Source organism: Hemicordylus capensis, chromosome 10 (genome assembly GCF_027244095.1).
Source record: "Hemicordylus capensis ecotype Gifberg chromosome 10, rHemCap1.1.pri, whole genome shotgun sequence".
NCBI classification, from domain to species: domain Eukaryota; kingdom Metazoa; phylum Chordata; class Lepidosauria; order Squamata; family Cordylidae; genus Hemicordylus; species Hemicordylus capensis.
This window is the reverse complement of record NC_069666.1, coordinates 30,165,506-30,181,582: the sequence shown is the minus strand read 5'-3', so window position 1 is coordinate 30,181,582 and position 16,077 is coordinate 30,165,506. Positions and strand designations below refer to the sequence as shown.

Genomic DNA, 16,077 nt, shown 5'->3' with positions numbered 1-16,077 from the left:
TATAAAGTACCTTTAAGGATGCCTTTGCAATTGCAGTACTATAATCGTCAAACACTGTAGATGACACCCCTGTGCCAGAGGCCCATCAAGCCTCCAGAGGGTCCATGCATGCCGTCTCCATCCCCGTCTGTCTGGCATTTCTGGGCGGCAGCAGGATGTACAGCTATATCATAGGATCCCAGCCAGATTTGTTTGTTTCTAATCAATACCGTGTCTTCTGTGTGTGAGAAAAAAAGCTGAAACAGTTTCCTCTGCTCAAAGAAAATACCCCCGCCCCGCCAAACACACACACACACACACACACACACTCTGCCCCTCTGCTGTGATGTTCTCCCACCCTGACAGCAGTTGCTGCTTCTGGCTGTCTGTGGACTGGAGCAGACTCAGCTCCTTCTGACCTCCCAGGCTGGTTTTCTCTGACAATATCCCCACTGAATCCCACCCCCACCAACCGCACTTGACTGGCCCAGAAAGGCAGCAAGACATGAATTCCAGCCTAAGGAAAACAAGGCACCAGCCAGCAGAGCTCTTTGTGGCCTGGCCTGCCCAGACAGATCACCTCTTCCCCCACCCGCCACCCCTGCAGGCACTGCTGAGCTTCCATCATCTTGGCATACAGCCCCAGGCCCCCAAGGGTCACGGTCATGTGCTCTTTCAGCCTGACCTACCGTACAGGGTCGTTGTGAGGATTAAATGGGGGAAAGAGCCAGGTATGCAACCCTGAGCTCCTTGGAGGAATCATCATCATCATCATCATCATCATCATCATCATGGGAGTCATAAGACTCTCAACATCAGGCCACTCCTCCCACGTAGTGACACTCCCGGCAGGGTGACTGGTCCAAAGCCTCTTCTGCGCTGTCTTTCATTTCAGAATGGGATGGGGTGTTTTACCAGATTCCACACCCGAGGCAGCCCCCTGGGAAAGACGGGCCCGTCTTGTGGGTGGCCCTCTTGCCGCAGGGGCACAACTGCAGCTGCCTTCGTGGGAGCCCTGAGGCAGGTGCTGGCATCCTGGCATCGATCCTGGCATCCCAGGGCGAGGGATGTGCAAGCAGGTTCAGCAATGAACCGGTCCAAAGCCAAACTGGCTCAGTTCGGAGGCTGGCCTGGCCTGGCTTGGGTCTTGTTCGGCTTCAAACTGAGCCGGGTACACCCCTATCCAGGGCTCAGTCCCAGGGGTGCCACGGTGGGGGAGTGCTTGTCACTCGTCAGCAGACCCCGGGAGCAGAGATGGGCCACCCCTCCCCAAGTCCCTGCCTTCTTCTTGGCCTCTTCTTCCACACCCCTCCTGTCGCTAAGCTGGGCTCCAGCCCCACTGGCTGGCCTTGCTCCCATGGCTGCTGCTGCTGCTGCTGCTTCCTGGGTCATTTGGGGGTGAAATGCAGTTGAGCAACAGGAGACCCCCATCTTTCAGCCCCTCCTCCCCAAGGCATGGATGCATTCAGAACCTTTGCTCCTGGACAGGCAGACCGCTCCCTTGCGCCTGCCTTGTGCTTTCCTGCACCAAAGGGGAGCTTTTCCTTCTCTGCAATTGCCACGGTCCGTCCACACCGGCTGAAGCGGCAAGGCAGACGACTGCGCCTGGAGCGCCAGTGGAGGGAGGCTCGACTCGAATCATGGAGCACATTGGGAGATCTATACTCGGGCAATACAGCCAGCAAAGCAGCCATTCCTTTCAGCCCATGTTGCGTCCGCAAGTTCACATCCGGCGGAGTTATTCAGTGTTGTGAGGGGGCTAGTGTGCAGAGGCGTAACTATAGGGGGGGCGGGGGGGGGCACGTGCCCCGGGCGCCATCTTTTCTGGTCACATGGGGGGCGCCGCCATGACAAAAAAATTTAAAAAAAATTTTTTAAATTTTTTTGTTAATACAAATGTTTCCTGCTCAGTGCAGTAGCACTGCAGCAGTCAAGGGAGCGTGTCGGCGCCCCCTCCCCCACAAGCGGTCCCTTCCGCCCCCCCATTGTTTTGCTGGCGCCTGGCGGCCTGTCAGTGGCCTGGCTTCGCGGCGGCGGTGGGCGCTTGTGAGGAAAAACCTAAGTATAATGTAGTATGTTGGGGGGGGGGCGGGGGGCGCCATTTCAGTGCTTGCCCCAGGCGCCGTTTTCCCTAGTTACGCCTCTGCTAGTGTGTGCCCCTCCTCCCTTGAGTCGGAATCGGGAACCGCTGCTGCTGCTGCTGCGATGTGTCTCATGAGCACTTTGTGGAGAACGTCTCCTGGCTGCAGTCCAGGTCAAGCCAAGGAGCCAAACGCGGTGGGCTGGGCCCTGCTGCCTCCAGCCAGGAAACGAGGTGTTGGAAGCAGCCCGCCTGGCCTGGGAGCGCAGCAGGAACCATTGCAGCGGGACTGCTGCCGGAGCTGGGCCGTCCTGCCACCCGCCGCCAACAGGCAGCGGCTGCATTCTGGAGCCGCTGAGCTCCCAGAGACTGTCCGAAGGACGGCCCCAGGCTGCGCACGTGGCGGCAGTTGTGCAAGCAGAGCGGCCTCCTCCTTCTAGGCCTCTGCCGGGCACATCAGCCACTGCCACTGCAGAAGCCACACAGACCTTGCGCCACGGCTTTCAGCAGCAAGAGGCCCTGCACCCAGGAGGGCCTCGCTCCGTATCTGCAGGGGACAAGCCGGTCCCCGTTGACCCTGCTGCTGCTGACAGCCAGTTTGGTCCCTCATGGTGTGTGTGGGGTGGGGGCGGGGAACGGGGAGCAGACAACTCTCCTCCCATTGAAAGAGGCTGAGGGGGCCTGCCGGGTGCATCACGCCTGTGGCCCAGATGCAGCGAGCCCCATGAGAGACCTGCTCGGCGTTCCAGGACGCTTTGCCTGACCAGACGCCTGCCCCCAAGGGCGACTCGGAGGTGAGATGTGGGGCAAGCACTCACAGGCCTCCCCCTCCCCGTCTTCTTGCTTGCTTTGTGTCAATGATGCGTCCTTCAGTGCAGAGGACCATGACTGAAGAGCAGGAGAGGGAGGGAGGGAGGGAGAGCACAGGACACGCTTCGCTCGCAGCACTGAACCGGTGAGCACACCTTGCAAACATCTGCACGCAACCTCACCTCCCGGTGGCAAGTGGCCTTCTTAGCATGCAGCTGCAGTTTCTAGTCCTCACAGTGCAGCAGCTGCCAAGGCAGAAGTGCAGAAGGTGCTTCTCTCCAGGACAGCCCCCATCGTGGCCGTGGCCACCCCAACCACCAGGGAAGCCGGGAAGCGCCAGTGCTCCACCCCTGCGCGTCCTCCCTCCACTACCCGCCTCCTCCCGAGCAGTCATGTTCCAGAAGAACCCAGTAGATCGATTTCTGCAAACGTTGCCCAGGACCTACAAGGCCACACAAGCAGCATCCTCGGATCGTCATCCATGTGGGTCTAGCACTGTGGCTACTTGTGCAGAAGAAGACACACAATGTCCGTGTGTCTGCAGGGCAGGACTATGCCCAGCCCCTGGCCTGGCTGCTCAGGGCTGGATATTTCCCAAGGACCAGGTCTAGGAGCATCACGCTCTGGCCAGCACCAGCAGAGAGGCCAGTTTCCTCCAAAACTGGACATCCAGACTGGAAGGCAGGATGGCGCTGCGGCTGGCAGGCTTAGCAATTTGCGGGGGGGGGGCAGGCCTGGGGGGCTCCCTGAGGGACACACACACACACACACACATACACACACACACAGAGGCCTTGCTTTCTCTTTCTTGCTCGTGGGAAGCTTCTCAGTCCTGGCTCCTCCACAGAGAAGCTGCCCATGGAAATGCTGGGACGACTCTCTGAGCAAGACCTCTGAGAGAGCACCAAGCACTTTTGATGGGCAGCCTGATGTCAGTCTGGGCAAAGACCTGGTTTGCCCATTCAGGGCCAGGACCCGCCTCTCCCCCTGGACACGGGATCCAATCAGAAAGGTCCCTCTCTGCTCTTCTTTCCTCCAGATACATAGAAATGTCCGCCTGGAGTCGACCCCTCCCACGCCAGTGACGGTGGCGGAGTCCCCACTGGGGCAGCAGGCCCCAAAGACGCCCTCTGAGTTCCCCCCACCTCTGTCAGACACCAAAAGGATGGAGCGGCTGGGTCCTGCACAGGAGACGGATTTGGATTCCCATCTAGTCGCAGATGTTCAGCTTAATTACAATTAATGAATTACAGTTTGCCCCGGGCGGGGGGAATGGGCTTCCCTTGCCATGGAGGTGTTTAGCGAAGAGCAGCCTTCCATCCATGACCCAGACCTCGGATTAACAGGCGGCCCATTAAGAATGCATGAGCTGCTTTGAAGGCTGCCTTCATCCGTTATGGCCCTTTTAATCACTGGCAATGTGTAAAAGAAGACCCACACATGGGGAAAGACTGGGTAGTCAGTTCCTCAGCTGACTATGGCTCCAAAAAGGACATATTCTCCACTGTGCGGTGGGATTGCTGAGGGCTGCTTCAGAATGCCAGCAGGCTGCGAAAGGGGGCTGGGCAGAGAAGCCGGAGGGCCGGGCCAGCGGGTGTCCGGACCCCCCCCCGCACAGGTCACACCTCCAGAGCAGGCACCCCCCTCGGCTCTTGAGCTCACCGTCCCAAACCGGCTCCTCCTGCGGGGCCCTGCCTGGTGGCAGACGGGGTCTCCCTCGGCCCTTTGCTGGGCCCCCAGAAGCAAGGCACAGGCCACTGGGGAGAAGACGAGCTCTTTATCCAGTGCGGTTGAACTGCAGCAGTCTGACCAGGGTTGCCCCGAAATCCCTGGGTCTCGCCCCATGCTCCATGGGGCTGCTCTTCAGCAGTGCTCGCCGTGGTCCTCCTGAGAACATGGCCCTGATGAGCCCCAAGAGGCAGGGCGCTGGCGTTCCACTCCCAGGAAGGCAGGGGAGCTCTCCCCCGGGAAAGGGCTCTCCGGGTCCCTCCCCTCCCGCTCCTCCCCTTTGCCTGGCTGCTGACAGGGTCGCACTCTCCACTTGGCCAACAGAAGCTGCCAAGTCGCCCCATTCCAGTCCGAGGTCCACAGTGTGTGGTCATGGAAGGGGGAGCACTGCAGAGCCTTTGCTGGAGAGTGTGTGATGGGGCCGGGCAGGGAGGCTCTTTTCAAAGGCGACTTCTGTCCAGCACGGCGGGGGGCGGGCAGCTGGCCATCAGGCCCTGAAGCTTTTGCCCTTTGCCCTCTGCCTGGAAGACCAACACCTGCACTTTTGCTTAGGAGGAGTAAAATCCACACTCGTGGCACAATCTGCGGTTCAATGTGGGCACAAGCTTCCCACTGCCATGCTTTCCTGTGTGGGGCTGTGGTGAAGCCAGAGGGCCGTGGCTCTCCATAGACGTGAATGGCCAGCCTGCAAGGGGAAAACCATCTCCGGCCAGCGGGCAGCAGCAGAGGCAGGGTCGTGACCTTCCCTCCTATTGATCCCCCCCCCATATTCCACAGCTTGCTGAGGCTTGCCTTCCGACCTGCTGGTGTACATTAGAGCAGAAATCCATAACCCGGCCCTGTTCAGCCAAGCACAGGAAGGAACGGAATTAAATGTTCAAAAACAATCTGAGGCCAGAGTTGGAGACAATTCATCATGATCCTCGGCATCACCCAGGCAGGATGATGGCCGCAAGGTCTTCGGCCGGCAAGCCCAAAGGCGAATCTGGAGGGCCCAAGGGCCTCATTAGCCCCCCCACCACACACAGAAGGTTCATGGGACAAGTCAAAATGGCGCCTGGGCGGCAGAGAACACAAGCAGACCATTAACTGGCCTCCTATATATATGAACTGAGGTGTGAATTGGAGAGACTTAAGAAGCCTTGATCTCCTGATACAATGAGGTGGCCCAAACGGAAAGCGAATAGGATGCCAAGTGTCCAGCATTACCTGCCAAAGTCACCCTCTCCTTTAGGCCTCCAGTTGAGATGGCCAAATTCATTTCACCCTCTTGAGATGGTTTAAACAAAAGAACAATTTACTCCACAGTCCGTCTTCCCCCCACTGAGCACTTCTGGGGTGCAGGATGGGATTCAAATGCTACAGAAAAGCAGCAGCCCAAGTTGAATGTCCAACAGGTAGAGTGTAGGGTTGCCAGACCTGATATCTAAGGGGTGGGGGTTTAGCGCACCGGGGGCTGAGCCTCAAGGTGCCTGGAGAGGGCAGAGGAGGATGCCTGGTGTGGGGGGGAGCACGGGTGGTGGCGGCAAAGCCTGTCTGTGTCTGGCGGCTGGGGGGCGGGGCGGGGCGGGGGGCTGCAGCCTGGCGAGTGTCCTGTGCCTGGCCAGGCTGGCTCCTCCTTCCCTGGAAAGCATCCAGGTAGCGCGGACTGGAGGATGGGGCCCTCACTCCAGGGCAGGAGATCTGCTTTGCGGGCCAAAGGCCCCATCGCCAGGCAGGGCTGGGAGAGACTCCTGCCTGAGCCCTCGAGAGCTACTGCCGAGCGATCGGTGAAGACAGTCCGGAGCATGATGGGCCAGCGGTCTGACTCCCCGAAAGGCTGTTCCTCTGGAGGGCCCGGGCCGCTTCGGTGGGGCAGGCCTCGTGGCTTCGAGGGCCCTTGCTGGGCTCTGCAAGCCCTGGGTCTGGCCGCGCCGGGTGCTTTCCAGATTGCACGCTACGGACCACAGTGTCGGCACGTCTCCCTGCAGTGTGCCTCCGCACGGCCTGCGCTGTGCCTGTGCTGTGAGCAAGATGGTCTTCCCAGGATTTCCAAGGCCGCCTTTTGCCTTCTGTTGCTGCCTGGTAGCCCTATAACGTTGCAGGAAAAGAGCTGCATGGCTCAAGCCCAGCCCACTTCCATCCCTCCTCTCACACCTGCCCCTTTCCATTCCCTCTGCGGAGGAGCAAAAGGGCTCCATGGGGGGCTGGGGGCTCCCGTGCCTCTGGCTGCTTTCATCGAGGGAGCAGGAATCCGCTGGGGGGTGGGTGGGGGTCCCCGTGCTTGTCCTTCTGGGCTGTGAGGAGCAGACGGAGGGCCTCAGGCCAGTCTGGTGGTGCTCCCTGTCTCCTTGTAGCCAGCTCCCTTTGCCCGGATGGCCTGAATTCAGGCGGTACCACGAAGGGCAGCCAGCCAATGCTGCCCCCGCCCTCCGGTTCAACACCCCCCCCGCCCCTGGCCAAACCGGTTGTTGCTGGTTGTGGCACATGCTGCTTGAGCTCTCCTTCAAGGCCCCTGAAGGCAAGAGGGCGTCACAGTTGCTCCCCACAAGCTTAGCGGAGTTCCATGGACCCCCAGCCAAAAACCTCCCACCCCCAACAGCCACCTGGCAGCCCCCCCACCACCACCACCACTATCAGCTGCAGCCTGCCTTGCTGCTTCTCTTGGTAGATGGGGAAGAGTGTGGTGCCTGCTGCCCCCTTGAGGAGCAGCTGATGGGGAGGGAGGGCAGGGCTGGAGTCTCAAGGGGGCAGAGTCTGCCCCCAGAGTGCCCAGGTGGGAGAGGAGAGCTGGTCTGGTGGCAGCAAGCAGGACTTGTCCCCTTAGCTAAGCAGGCTCTGTCCTGGTTGCATATGAAGGGGAGACTAGAAGTGTGAGCCCTGGAAGAAACTCCCCCTCAGGGGATGGAGCCCCACTCTGGGAAGAGCAGAAGAAGCTTCCAAGTCCCCTCCCTGGCAGCATCTCCAGATAGGGCTGGGAGAGAGATTCCTGCCTGCCACCTTGGAGAAGCCGCTGCCAGTCTGTGAAGACAATACGGAGCTAGACGGACCAAGGGTCTGACTCCGTATGTGGCCGCATCCTCCTATGTTGCTATGACTCACGCCAGCAGAGCAAGGGGTACCAGCTGGGCACCCCCATCATGCCACTGTGTCGCCTGGCTCACGAGGGTGACTCTAAGCTCCTTATGTTGGAGGGAGAGAAATAAAGCCGAAGGTCACTGTGGGGCTCCTCTGTGCAAAGACCTTCCCCGTGGCTGTGCAGCACGCAGGGTCTGCCTCCAGGCCTGGTTGGAGGCGCCTGGGCCGAGCGCCGGTGGCAGGGCAGAGCCGTCATGTGACTGAGCGGTGGGCAGGGCGGCCAGAGGGGTGCCCCCCCCCCGGCTCTCTCCTCTCTGGAGTGAGGATGGCAGCGCGGCTGAGCCGGGGTGGGGGGCTCTGCTCTTTCCGATGCAAAAGGCCCCCTTTCTCTTCGCAAACCAGACGGTCTCGACAGCTCTGAAAACCGCCATCTCCACAGTCAAGCAGGCAGCATTTACCGCGGTGGCTTTTATCAAAGATTTCAATTCCCTTCACCGTAAGAAAAACAATCCTTTTATTTTGTTGTGGACATAAAATTATGGCCCTGAGAAAATTGGAAGCATTTCTGGGGGGGGGGATCAATGTTCTCCCTGCCACATGTGCTCAGGCGGATGCCGCAGCCAGCAGCCAGGAAATGACAGCCAGGTGCTCGCGGGAGGACAGCAGGGGGGGGCGCTTCGGCCCAGAGCAAGGCAGGACGCCCCACTGCCTGGCCGGCAGCTGTGCCCTTCCAGCTCTCTCTCGCTCTCTCTCAAAAATAAAATAAATGGTTGTGGCTCAAGCAAGCATTTCTGGACACCCCCCGTTTGTGGTGTTGACACAACAATACTGTGGAGAAATTGGCCACAGTGCCAGGGCACAAAAGAGAGAGGATGCCCCCCCCCCGGCCTCTAGTAGGGCTGTGGTGCCTGTAGCAGCAGCAAAATATCAGGCAGAAACCCAACAGCGGAGGGGGAGCTTTCCCACAGCACAATGCTATCCCATCGCTCTCCCAGTGCAGAAGTGTTGCATTTCTGTTTGTCTCGGAGACACCAGAAGCGTGAGCGGGGGGGGGGGGGCCTCTCTTGGCCAGCTGTGTGCCCAACCATCTCCGGACAGGAGCTTGGCCCCCTGTGGGGGCCAGCCAGGAGAAGGCCTTTGGCTGCGGCTGCTGCTTCCCCAGACCTCCTGTTGGATCCTGGCTCTCTGCTGAAATGTCAGCTCTCCCCCTCCCTCGGGCTGCGGCTTGATGGCTTTTCTGCTGGGTGGCTCTTTCAAGTCCCCTTTGCAAGCTGCTCTGAGCATCCTTTCAGGGCTGGGGAGGGGAGGGTGTCTGTCAGGCACGCACACCAAAGGCCCCAGGGGGTCCAATCCCTGCTGGAAAGCGCCGGGGCCAAGGGATGTGTCAAGGCAGACACTCCTGAGCTCGCGGGACCCCTATGGTTTGCGGGGAGCAGCCTTATGGACTCAGTATCCTGAAGCGCCTGGGTGGGTGGCAGAGATGTTTCATGTGTCAGTGGGGGGGGGGTGCGTTTGAGCCTTTGCCAGTGGAGCTTCCCTCCTGGGGTCAGTAGCAGGCAGGGGGCCAATCCGGATTGGGACTCTGACAGGCAATCCCAGTCCAGACCAGCCCCTCCTCCTCCCCCCACGGCTGCTATTGACGGCCCTGCATGTGGCCTATCCCGTGGCATGTCTCCACTCCTGCCGGAACAACTCCCCCCACCCCCAGTAGTGGCTGCTCCCAGTGAGCGGGGGGGGGTGTTCCAAAGGAACCAGTTTGGGTTGCTCCTCTCCCCCCCACCTTGCCCAAGAACCATGCTGGCTGCAGGCTGGCCATTGGTCAGGTAGAGCCCTGATGGCCAGCCTGCAGGCCATGTGTGTGGGAGGGAGGGGGCAGCTCAAGTAGCCTCCTATGCCCCCCTCCCCGGCTCCTTGGGTGGAGCCGCTTCTGGTCCCCCCTACAGCCCCAGAGTGAGTCCAGGCCCCAGGAGAGCATCTTTGAGAGGAGCAAGCAAGCGTCAGGCGAGGAGTCGCCAGCAAGAACCTCCTGCTGCTGTCGTGGTCAGACATTGGCTCCACTGGACAGGTGACTTCTGCTCTTCTCTTCAAGAGAGCAGCAAGCAAACGTCTCCTCAGCCTTTGGCCCATTGCTTTGCTCATATAAGTGAGTCATCCTTGTAAAGAAAGTATTTCCACAGGATCACAGCACGTGAAAGCTAGAAGGGACCAGTCTTCTCATCCAACGCTCTGCTCGGGGTGGCCCCTTTGCGGGCCCTCCTGTGGCTCCATCCCCCCAGCCCCCTCCGCGCATGCCACCAAGCGGCATCCTTGGCCAACTGAGCTCCCCAGTCTTGGGCTCATGGTGGTGCTTTGTACATCGGCACCTGCCCATCTTTGGTCTGGAGAAGACAGACATTGCCCACCAAGAAGGGGAACAAAGGAGAGCCTCCTCTCTCGGCCTGGAAGGAAATGCGATGGAAGTCTGGGCAGAACAAGCACTTCTTCCCCAGCCCAAATTAAGTCCCTGTCTTCTAGTCAGCTATTAATCTCTTCACTGTCAACACATTTGCTCAGATTAGGAGGAGATGACTTGCAGGGATGTTCCCTAACATGCTCCTAATGTGAGTGAGCATTAAAAGGCACCATGAATCAAGCAGGGACGAGATCTCTTTGTCAGCAGGAAGCAACAGCATGTGGCCGAGAATCACCGGGGGCAACTCTGCAGCCCTCTGGCGGTGGCAGGCTTGCTTTCCGTGTGGGGGGGGACTCATTCCAGACCATTTAGAAAGATGTCCAGGGACACACCTGAGTCCATCAATTCGCCTCCGCAGCTCCCTTGATGCCGCAGGCCGCGCCCCCGGCTTCCTCTCATGAACAGTCGGGGGGGGTGGCACGACCCACTTGGCCCTTGACCTCATCACTCTCGCGACTCTTCCCTTTGCTCAGGTGTGCTCAGGGCTTGGGCCACAATGCCAGTTGTGGTGGGGCCACTGCCAGCCCTTGGATCCATCCATGCCCCATGCTTGAGCTGCCGTGGGGGGGGGGGCAGCAGCAGAAGGACCCCCAATGCTGCCCCCCTCCCTCTAGGCTGCAGCTCACAAAGCCCTTGAAAGGAGAAGGATTTCCAGAGGCCAAGCTGGGCTGAGAAGGAAGCAAGCAAGAGGAACGGGTTTCTTTATGTTGCAGTTGTAGGAAAAACACCCTCCCGGTGCAGAAAGCAAACCCCACCCCCATCAACAGGAACAACGTGTTGGTGCTTCAGCTGGGCTACTGCCTTACAGGGCCTTTTGCAAGGATTGCTGGGAGACGCCAAGTGAGGCCATTAAGCAGAGCACAACAGCAATACGGAGTATTCATTACGATGATCACCCTCCCCATCCTCCTCCTCGCCTCCCCCATACCGTTTCTCAAGGTCGATGTGCCTTTGGGGCTCGTCCTGTTTTTATCAGTGGAAAGAAGGACTCTGTCCTGGGCACTTTCCAGATTACTCCCTACCTCAAGGTCACGACTACCAGGGCTCTGCAAAGTGCGCTTCCGTACTTCCTGTGCTGCGACACTGCAGTCCCTGCGCTGACAGCAAGGGGGCGTCCACATTTCCGATGCCTTCTTTCGGGTTTTATCTTTGCTTTATAGTGCCAAAACGTTGCAAGTCCATTGCAGAAAAATAGCTACATTTTCCCATTTGAGATTCTGGGGATCATTTTCAATATGGCCTTGCCAAGCTGAAGCATTTTACCCCTGTTGTAGCATGTAATCTGTAGCAAGGGCCCTGACAAGACAGGTGGAGGTGAGGGTTGGATGCAGAACCTGGGAAAGGGAAGCTGAAGGTAGGGAAGGTGTGTGTGTGTGTGTGTGTAGAGAAACTTTCCATGACAGAAAATCTTTTGGACGAAGCTCAGGAATGGGCTAGAGTCATCCAATGCATGATTTATTGTTTTTCCACTTTTGCCATAATTCTCCACCCTTATCTGGGCCCTTTGGAAGAGCGATGCTGCTTTCTAACACACCTTGCAGGAACACACCTTGGACATCCAAGGGTGTGGCTTCTTCTCATCTGAAAAACAAAAATATTACCTATGTTCTCACTATTCTGTTCAGTTTTGCACCATTTTAAAAGTTTAACCTAAAAAACAACAACAGTAATATCTTCAGTATAACTGGCAGTGAAGTTGAGTCACAAAAAATGTGAGGACCCAGGAGGAGCCGTGGCCGAACTAATACAGTAATACACCAATATATGTCCATGTCACAGAATACACAAGGGGGGTGGGGGTGGGAAACCACACAGAAGTCCAGCTTAGGAAGCGTATGTCCGTGGGAGGATATGCTGGCCTTGAGTTTTGGGTCGGGGTCAAACTGTATCCCCACCCAAGCAGATCCAGCCAGCCTCGCTGCTCTCGAGAAGCATCCACAAGGTGGGGCTTCCTCTGCTCCGCAGGGTGGAGGCCTCTTGGGAGTCGGGCCCATCCTCACCCCGCGACTGCTCTTCATGTGAGCCAGAAAGAACAGATTAGAAATGTGGACCCCGCCCCCTTCCGGCAAGCTGCACCCGTTCAGTGCCCACTGATGCCACCTCCCAGCCGCACCCCCCCCCCCCCGCACTCTGCCTTCTGCCAAATGCAAAGAGGTGGGCCACCTCTCTCGCCAGCGCTCCCGGCAACCAGAACCTCCAGGGCTTCTGTGGAAGCCGCTCCCGGGAGACCCCCAGCCCTGGGCTGTGGCTTCCCCAGCAGTGCAACGCATGGCAGTCCCCTTCCCCGCCTGGCGCTGTCAGCGTGCAGCTACAGTTCCCTGCAAGACAAGGATGCATCTGGCCCCGTGGACTCATGCAGCCCCCCTGGAGGTGCTGAGGGGGAGACCCGCAGCTGCTTGTTTGCTCAGGGCTGCCGGGGGGGGGCAGGCGGGAGGGGCATGAGATGCCAGGGCGGGGGGGCAAAGCCCCCCACCCCGTGGCCAGGCACAGCCCAGCGATGGAGGGCCCAGGTGCCAACGCCCGCCGTGAGCTGCCCTCGGGCCTGCTTGGCTTCCAGAGCTGTGCTAGTCTGATTCCACGCTAGCCGTGGGGGGCCAGGAGCCGCTTTCCCTCCGAGCCAGCCACCAGGAGGACTTGCCCAGCGGGCGGGGCTGCCGCTGCCCTCACCTGGCTCCCCTGCCGAGGCGGCTCCGCCCTTCCAGCCTCTCCTCGCAGGTCAGGGCTCCTGCCAGATGCACAAGCCGCCATCAAGAGTGCCTGTGGCGGATGCTTTGTTGTGGGGCCCCGAACTGGAGGCCTCGGGAAGCTGATCCGGCCTGAGGAGCGACTGCCCAGTTTCCCTCTCAGTGAAGGGGGGAGAGAGAGAGCCCCCCCCCCCATGCAAGGGGGCCCTGTCCTCCTCCAGGCCCTGGCTGTGTGCCTCGTTCCAGGCCTCGCCGGTCGCCCGTCCATTTGCGCCTGCCCCACGGATCAATGTGAGCCCTGCCTGGGGAAAGGCGATGCTGTTGCCATGACGACCCCGCCCCAACTGCTCCGTGGGAAGCCGCGAGACTTGAGCACCACCCTCCAGAGAGGCCCACAAGGCCTCAGCACCAGGCTGCCTGACAACGGAGGGATTCACGGCTTCCTGCGAAGTCAGGACTGCTGAGCCAGACGGGCTCTTCTCTGCAGCGGAGAGGCTGGGCCAGGAAACGGATTGGCCTCCTGGCAGGGCGGCAGCTTCCGCAGCACATTTCTGCCCACCCTGCGCTGGGAACCCTCCAAAGAGGGAAGAACCAGCCCTCCCCATCCCTCTGGCCCGAAGCCCAGCGACAGAAGAGACGAGGCTCCATTCCCTGCTGCTCCAGAGTGTGCTTTTCTCTCCGGGAGGGAGCAGGCCGCTTCTGGGGCTCAGGGCTGCCGCTGTCTCTTTGGGAGAGGCAAATGGAGCCACAGAGCTGGCTGGCACCCAGCCGTGCATGAGCCTCAAAACAGTGGCAGGCCTGGGAAGAGCTGGGGCTTGGGCCATCCATCCCCTGTGCTGGCCAGGCGGGCAGTGGGGACCCGGGCACAGCCGCCCCCAGCGCCTGCTCCCCCTCCTCGCGGGCTGGCGATGTCTTGGGGGACCTGCGGCTGCCCCCTTGTCCTGAGAAGGAACCCTCCGCAAGAGCTCCTGGGGGAGGGTCCAGGCCAGGGCGCTTGGCAGCCGTCCCTGTCAGCGCAGGCTGCCAGACGGGGGGAGCTCTGAACTCCCCCGGTCTCAGACCGACCACAGAGGGGATGGATAAGAAACATGCTCCGCAGAGGCAGGCAAGGAAAGGAGCCGTGGGGGCAACCAAGACTGCTGAGCTCCTCATGGATGGGAGGGCTGGGACCTGGGACGGCTTGGCCTGTGGGCAGCCCCAGATCTCTCTGGGACCGGACATGGCCCATGCGCTGCAGACACATTTGGAGGGGATGCCACCGGGTCCGTCCTCACTTTGGGACTATTTCCGTTCATAGTTCTGTGCTGATCTGAGGAGAAAATGGAGAGGCAACAAGAATGCATCCTTGCAGCAGCACCGGAGCCGACTCCGACACAGAAAGGGGCTGCCAGCCGTTCTCCCACCAGGCGCGTTTCGGTCTCAGCTGGATTCTTGTCACACACTTCTTGTGCCAGGTCTCCTTGTGCCTGCAACCTACGCGAAAGGAGACCCCCAACTCCCGCCTCTGGAGCAGCTGGGTTCATTTGGCCCAAGTCAGCACTATTGCACAGGAAGGAGCATCACCAGGACCCAAATCGCAGCCCGCTCCACCGTCACGCAGCGCCCCCCCCGCCCCCCAGCAGGCTCTCACCTGGGCCCTCCAGCTCTTCCGAGACTCGCCTCTCGGCACTGTCATCTCCTCCTGAAAAGCCTGCAGGGCTTGAGGCTCCATTGCACGTGGCTGAGCCTGCGAGAGCTGAAAAGGAGCAGGGAGGAGGAACAGCATCAAAAAACGTGGCGGGCAAATGCTGGGCCCGCTTGTTTCTGCTGCTCCTTCTACATGGAGGACGTTTGGGGGAGTGTGTGGATTTCCAGCCCTTCTGGGGGTTACAGCAAAACGGAAGGTACAGCAGCTCAACAGGCATGTGCCAAACCTTTGAGTCCCTCCTCTCTCCCAGGCCTCCCCAGCTGCAGCTCCCATCCAAGCCTGGTGCCCGCCACGGACATCCCCCCATGCAAGAGCAGCAGCAGCAGCAGCAGCAGTGACCCATCCCACCACGTGGGCGGACCCTCTGCCCCCCTCGCAGCCACATTCGTTCCCTCACTTACACAGGAAGCGAAAGGCACCCTTAGCCAAGCCCACCACCCCCAACCTCCTGACAGCTGCACCTCCCCAGCATACTTGCAAGACAGCCCCCACCTGCCCCCGGCCATCTGGTAACTTCCTCCCTTCTTGCATGGGATGCACAGCACCTCTGGGGGGGAAACACCCTTCCCTTCACGGCTGAGCACCAGAATAGGCTCAAAGCCACTCACTTCACCCCCCTCCCCGCATTGGAGGCGGGGAGGCGAACTGGCAGCCTAAACACGCTTCCCTGCAGCCCATCCATCCATCAAGGAGTGTGTGAACCTCTCCGTCTGGCCAGCTTGCACTGCCCAAGTCACAGCAGCAAGCAACGGGGCAGGGCCTCCCAAAGGGCCGGCGATCGTGGAGGGATGCCCTTCAAGGCTGCCGGGGAGGAGGGAGCCCACAGGGCGGCTCTTGGGGCAAAGGAGGGTCAGCCCCCCCCAAGGCCGCTGAGCCCGTTCGGACACTCGTCTAAGCACTGCAGGCAGCTCAGGAGCCACTCAGAAGCCAGCAAGGTGGGCAAAGGATTGTCCAGCCATCCAGCTCCAGACACAGACACCACTTGTGCATGCTGGGAGCATTTGGCCGACAGGCAAATCCCTCTGGTGGGAGGCCTGAGAAGCTCAAAGCAGCCAAGTGAATGCAGATGCAGGAGCTGGAAAGGAGGAGCAGCCGCGGTTCAGCTCCTGAGCTATAACTGAATGGAAGTTGGGCTACAAGCTCAAAAACAGGTCTTCTGAGCAGCGACCGCTGTCATTCCTCCACATCATTTTCACACACAGAGGCATGTAAGAAAACCATTAGCAAGGTCTGGGCGCTTTCCAGACTGGACCCTGCAACGGGGTCACGCCAGATCTCGCAAGTGTGCGTCCACACTTCCAGCAGGGAGCCGTTCACATTGCCAATGCTGTGTCCCAAATTTAACCGCTGCGATATAGAGCTAGGATGTCGTATGTCCGGCGTAAGGAAGTTGCTGTTTTTCCGGGTTGTTAGTTGCTGCAAGACGGCTCCCCCTGCTGTTTATGTTTCGAATGCGACTTGCCTGGACGGAGGCATTTTGCTGCTGTTGAGCAGCTAGGCTGGAAAGTGCCCTGGGATGGTGGTTTCCATTTTGACTCCTTTGTGAGGGAGCAGAATGCAAATCTTCCCAGATTACCCCCGGCTGGGGATGGTCATGGGG

The 16,077-nt window shown here is 59.7% G+C and overlaps 1 protein-coding gene across 4 annotated transcripts in view; it reads right to left on the bottom strand.

The window, feature by feature from the left end:
• Positions 1 to 11,545: 11,545 nt before the first annotated feature.
• WDR72 (WD repeat domain 72) overlaps positions 11,546 to 16,077 on the bottom strand; it is a 55,656-nt gene continuing 51,124 nt past the window's right edge. For 2 of the 4 annotated variants that reach the window (XM_053272773.1, XM_053272776.1), the window contains 3 exons: positions 14,421 to 14,525; positions 12,774 to 14,099; positions 11,546 to 11,687 (listed from right to left, as the gene is read on the bottom strand). In XM_053272773.1, the coding sequence (XP_053128748.1) occupies positions 13,939 to 14,099; positions 14,421 to 14,525 (266 nt within the window). In that variant the 3' untranslated portion in view covers positions 11,546 to 11,687; positions 12,774 to 13,938. The remainder of the gene's footprint in view (positions 11,688 to 12,773; positions 14,100 to 14,420; positions 14,526 to 16,077) is intronic. The other 2 variants (XM_053272774.1, XM_053272775.1) reach the window with 2 other exon arrangements.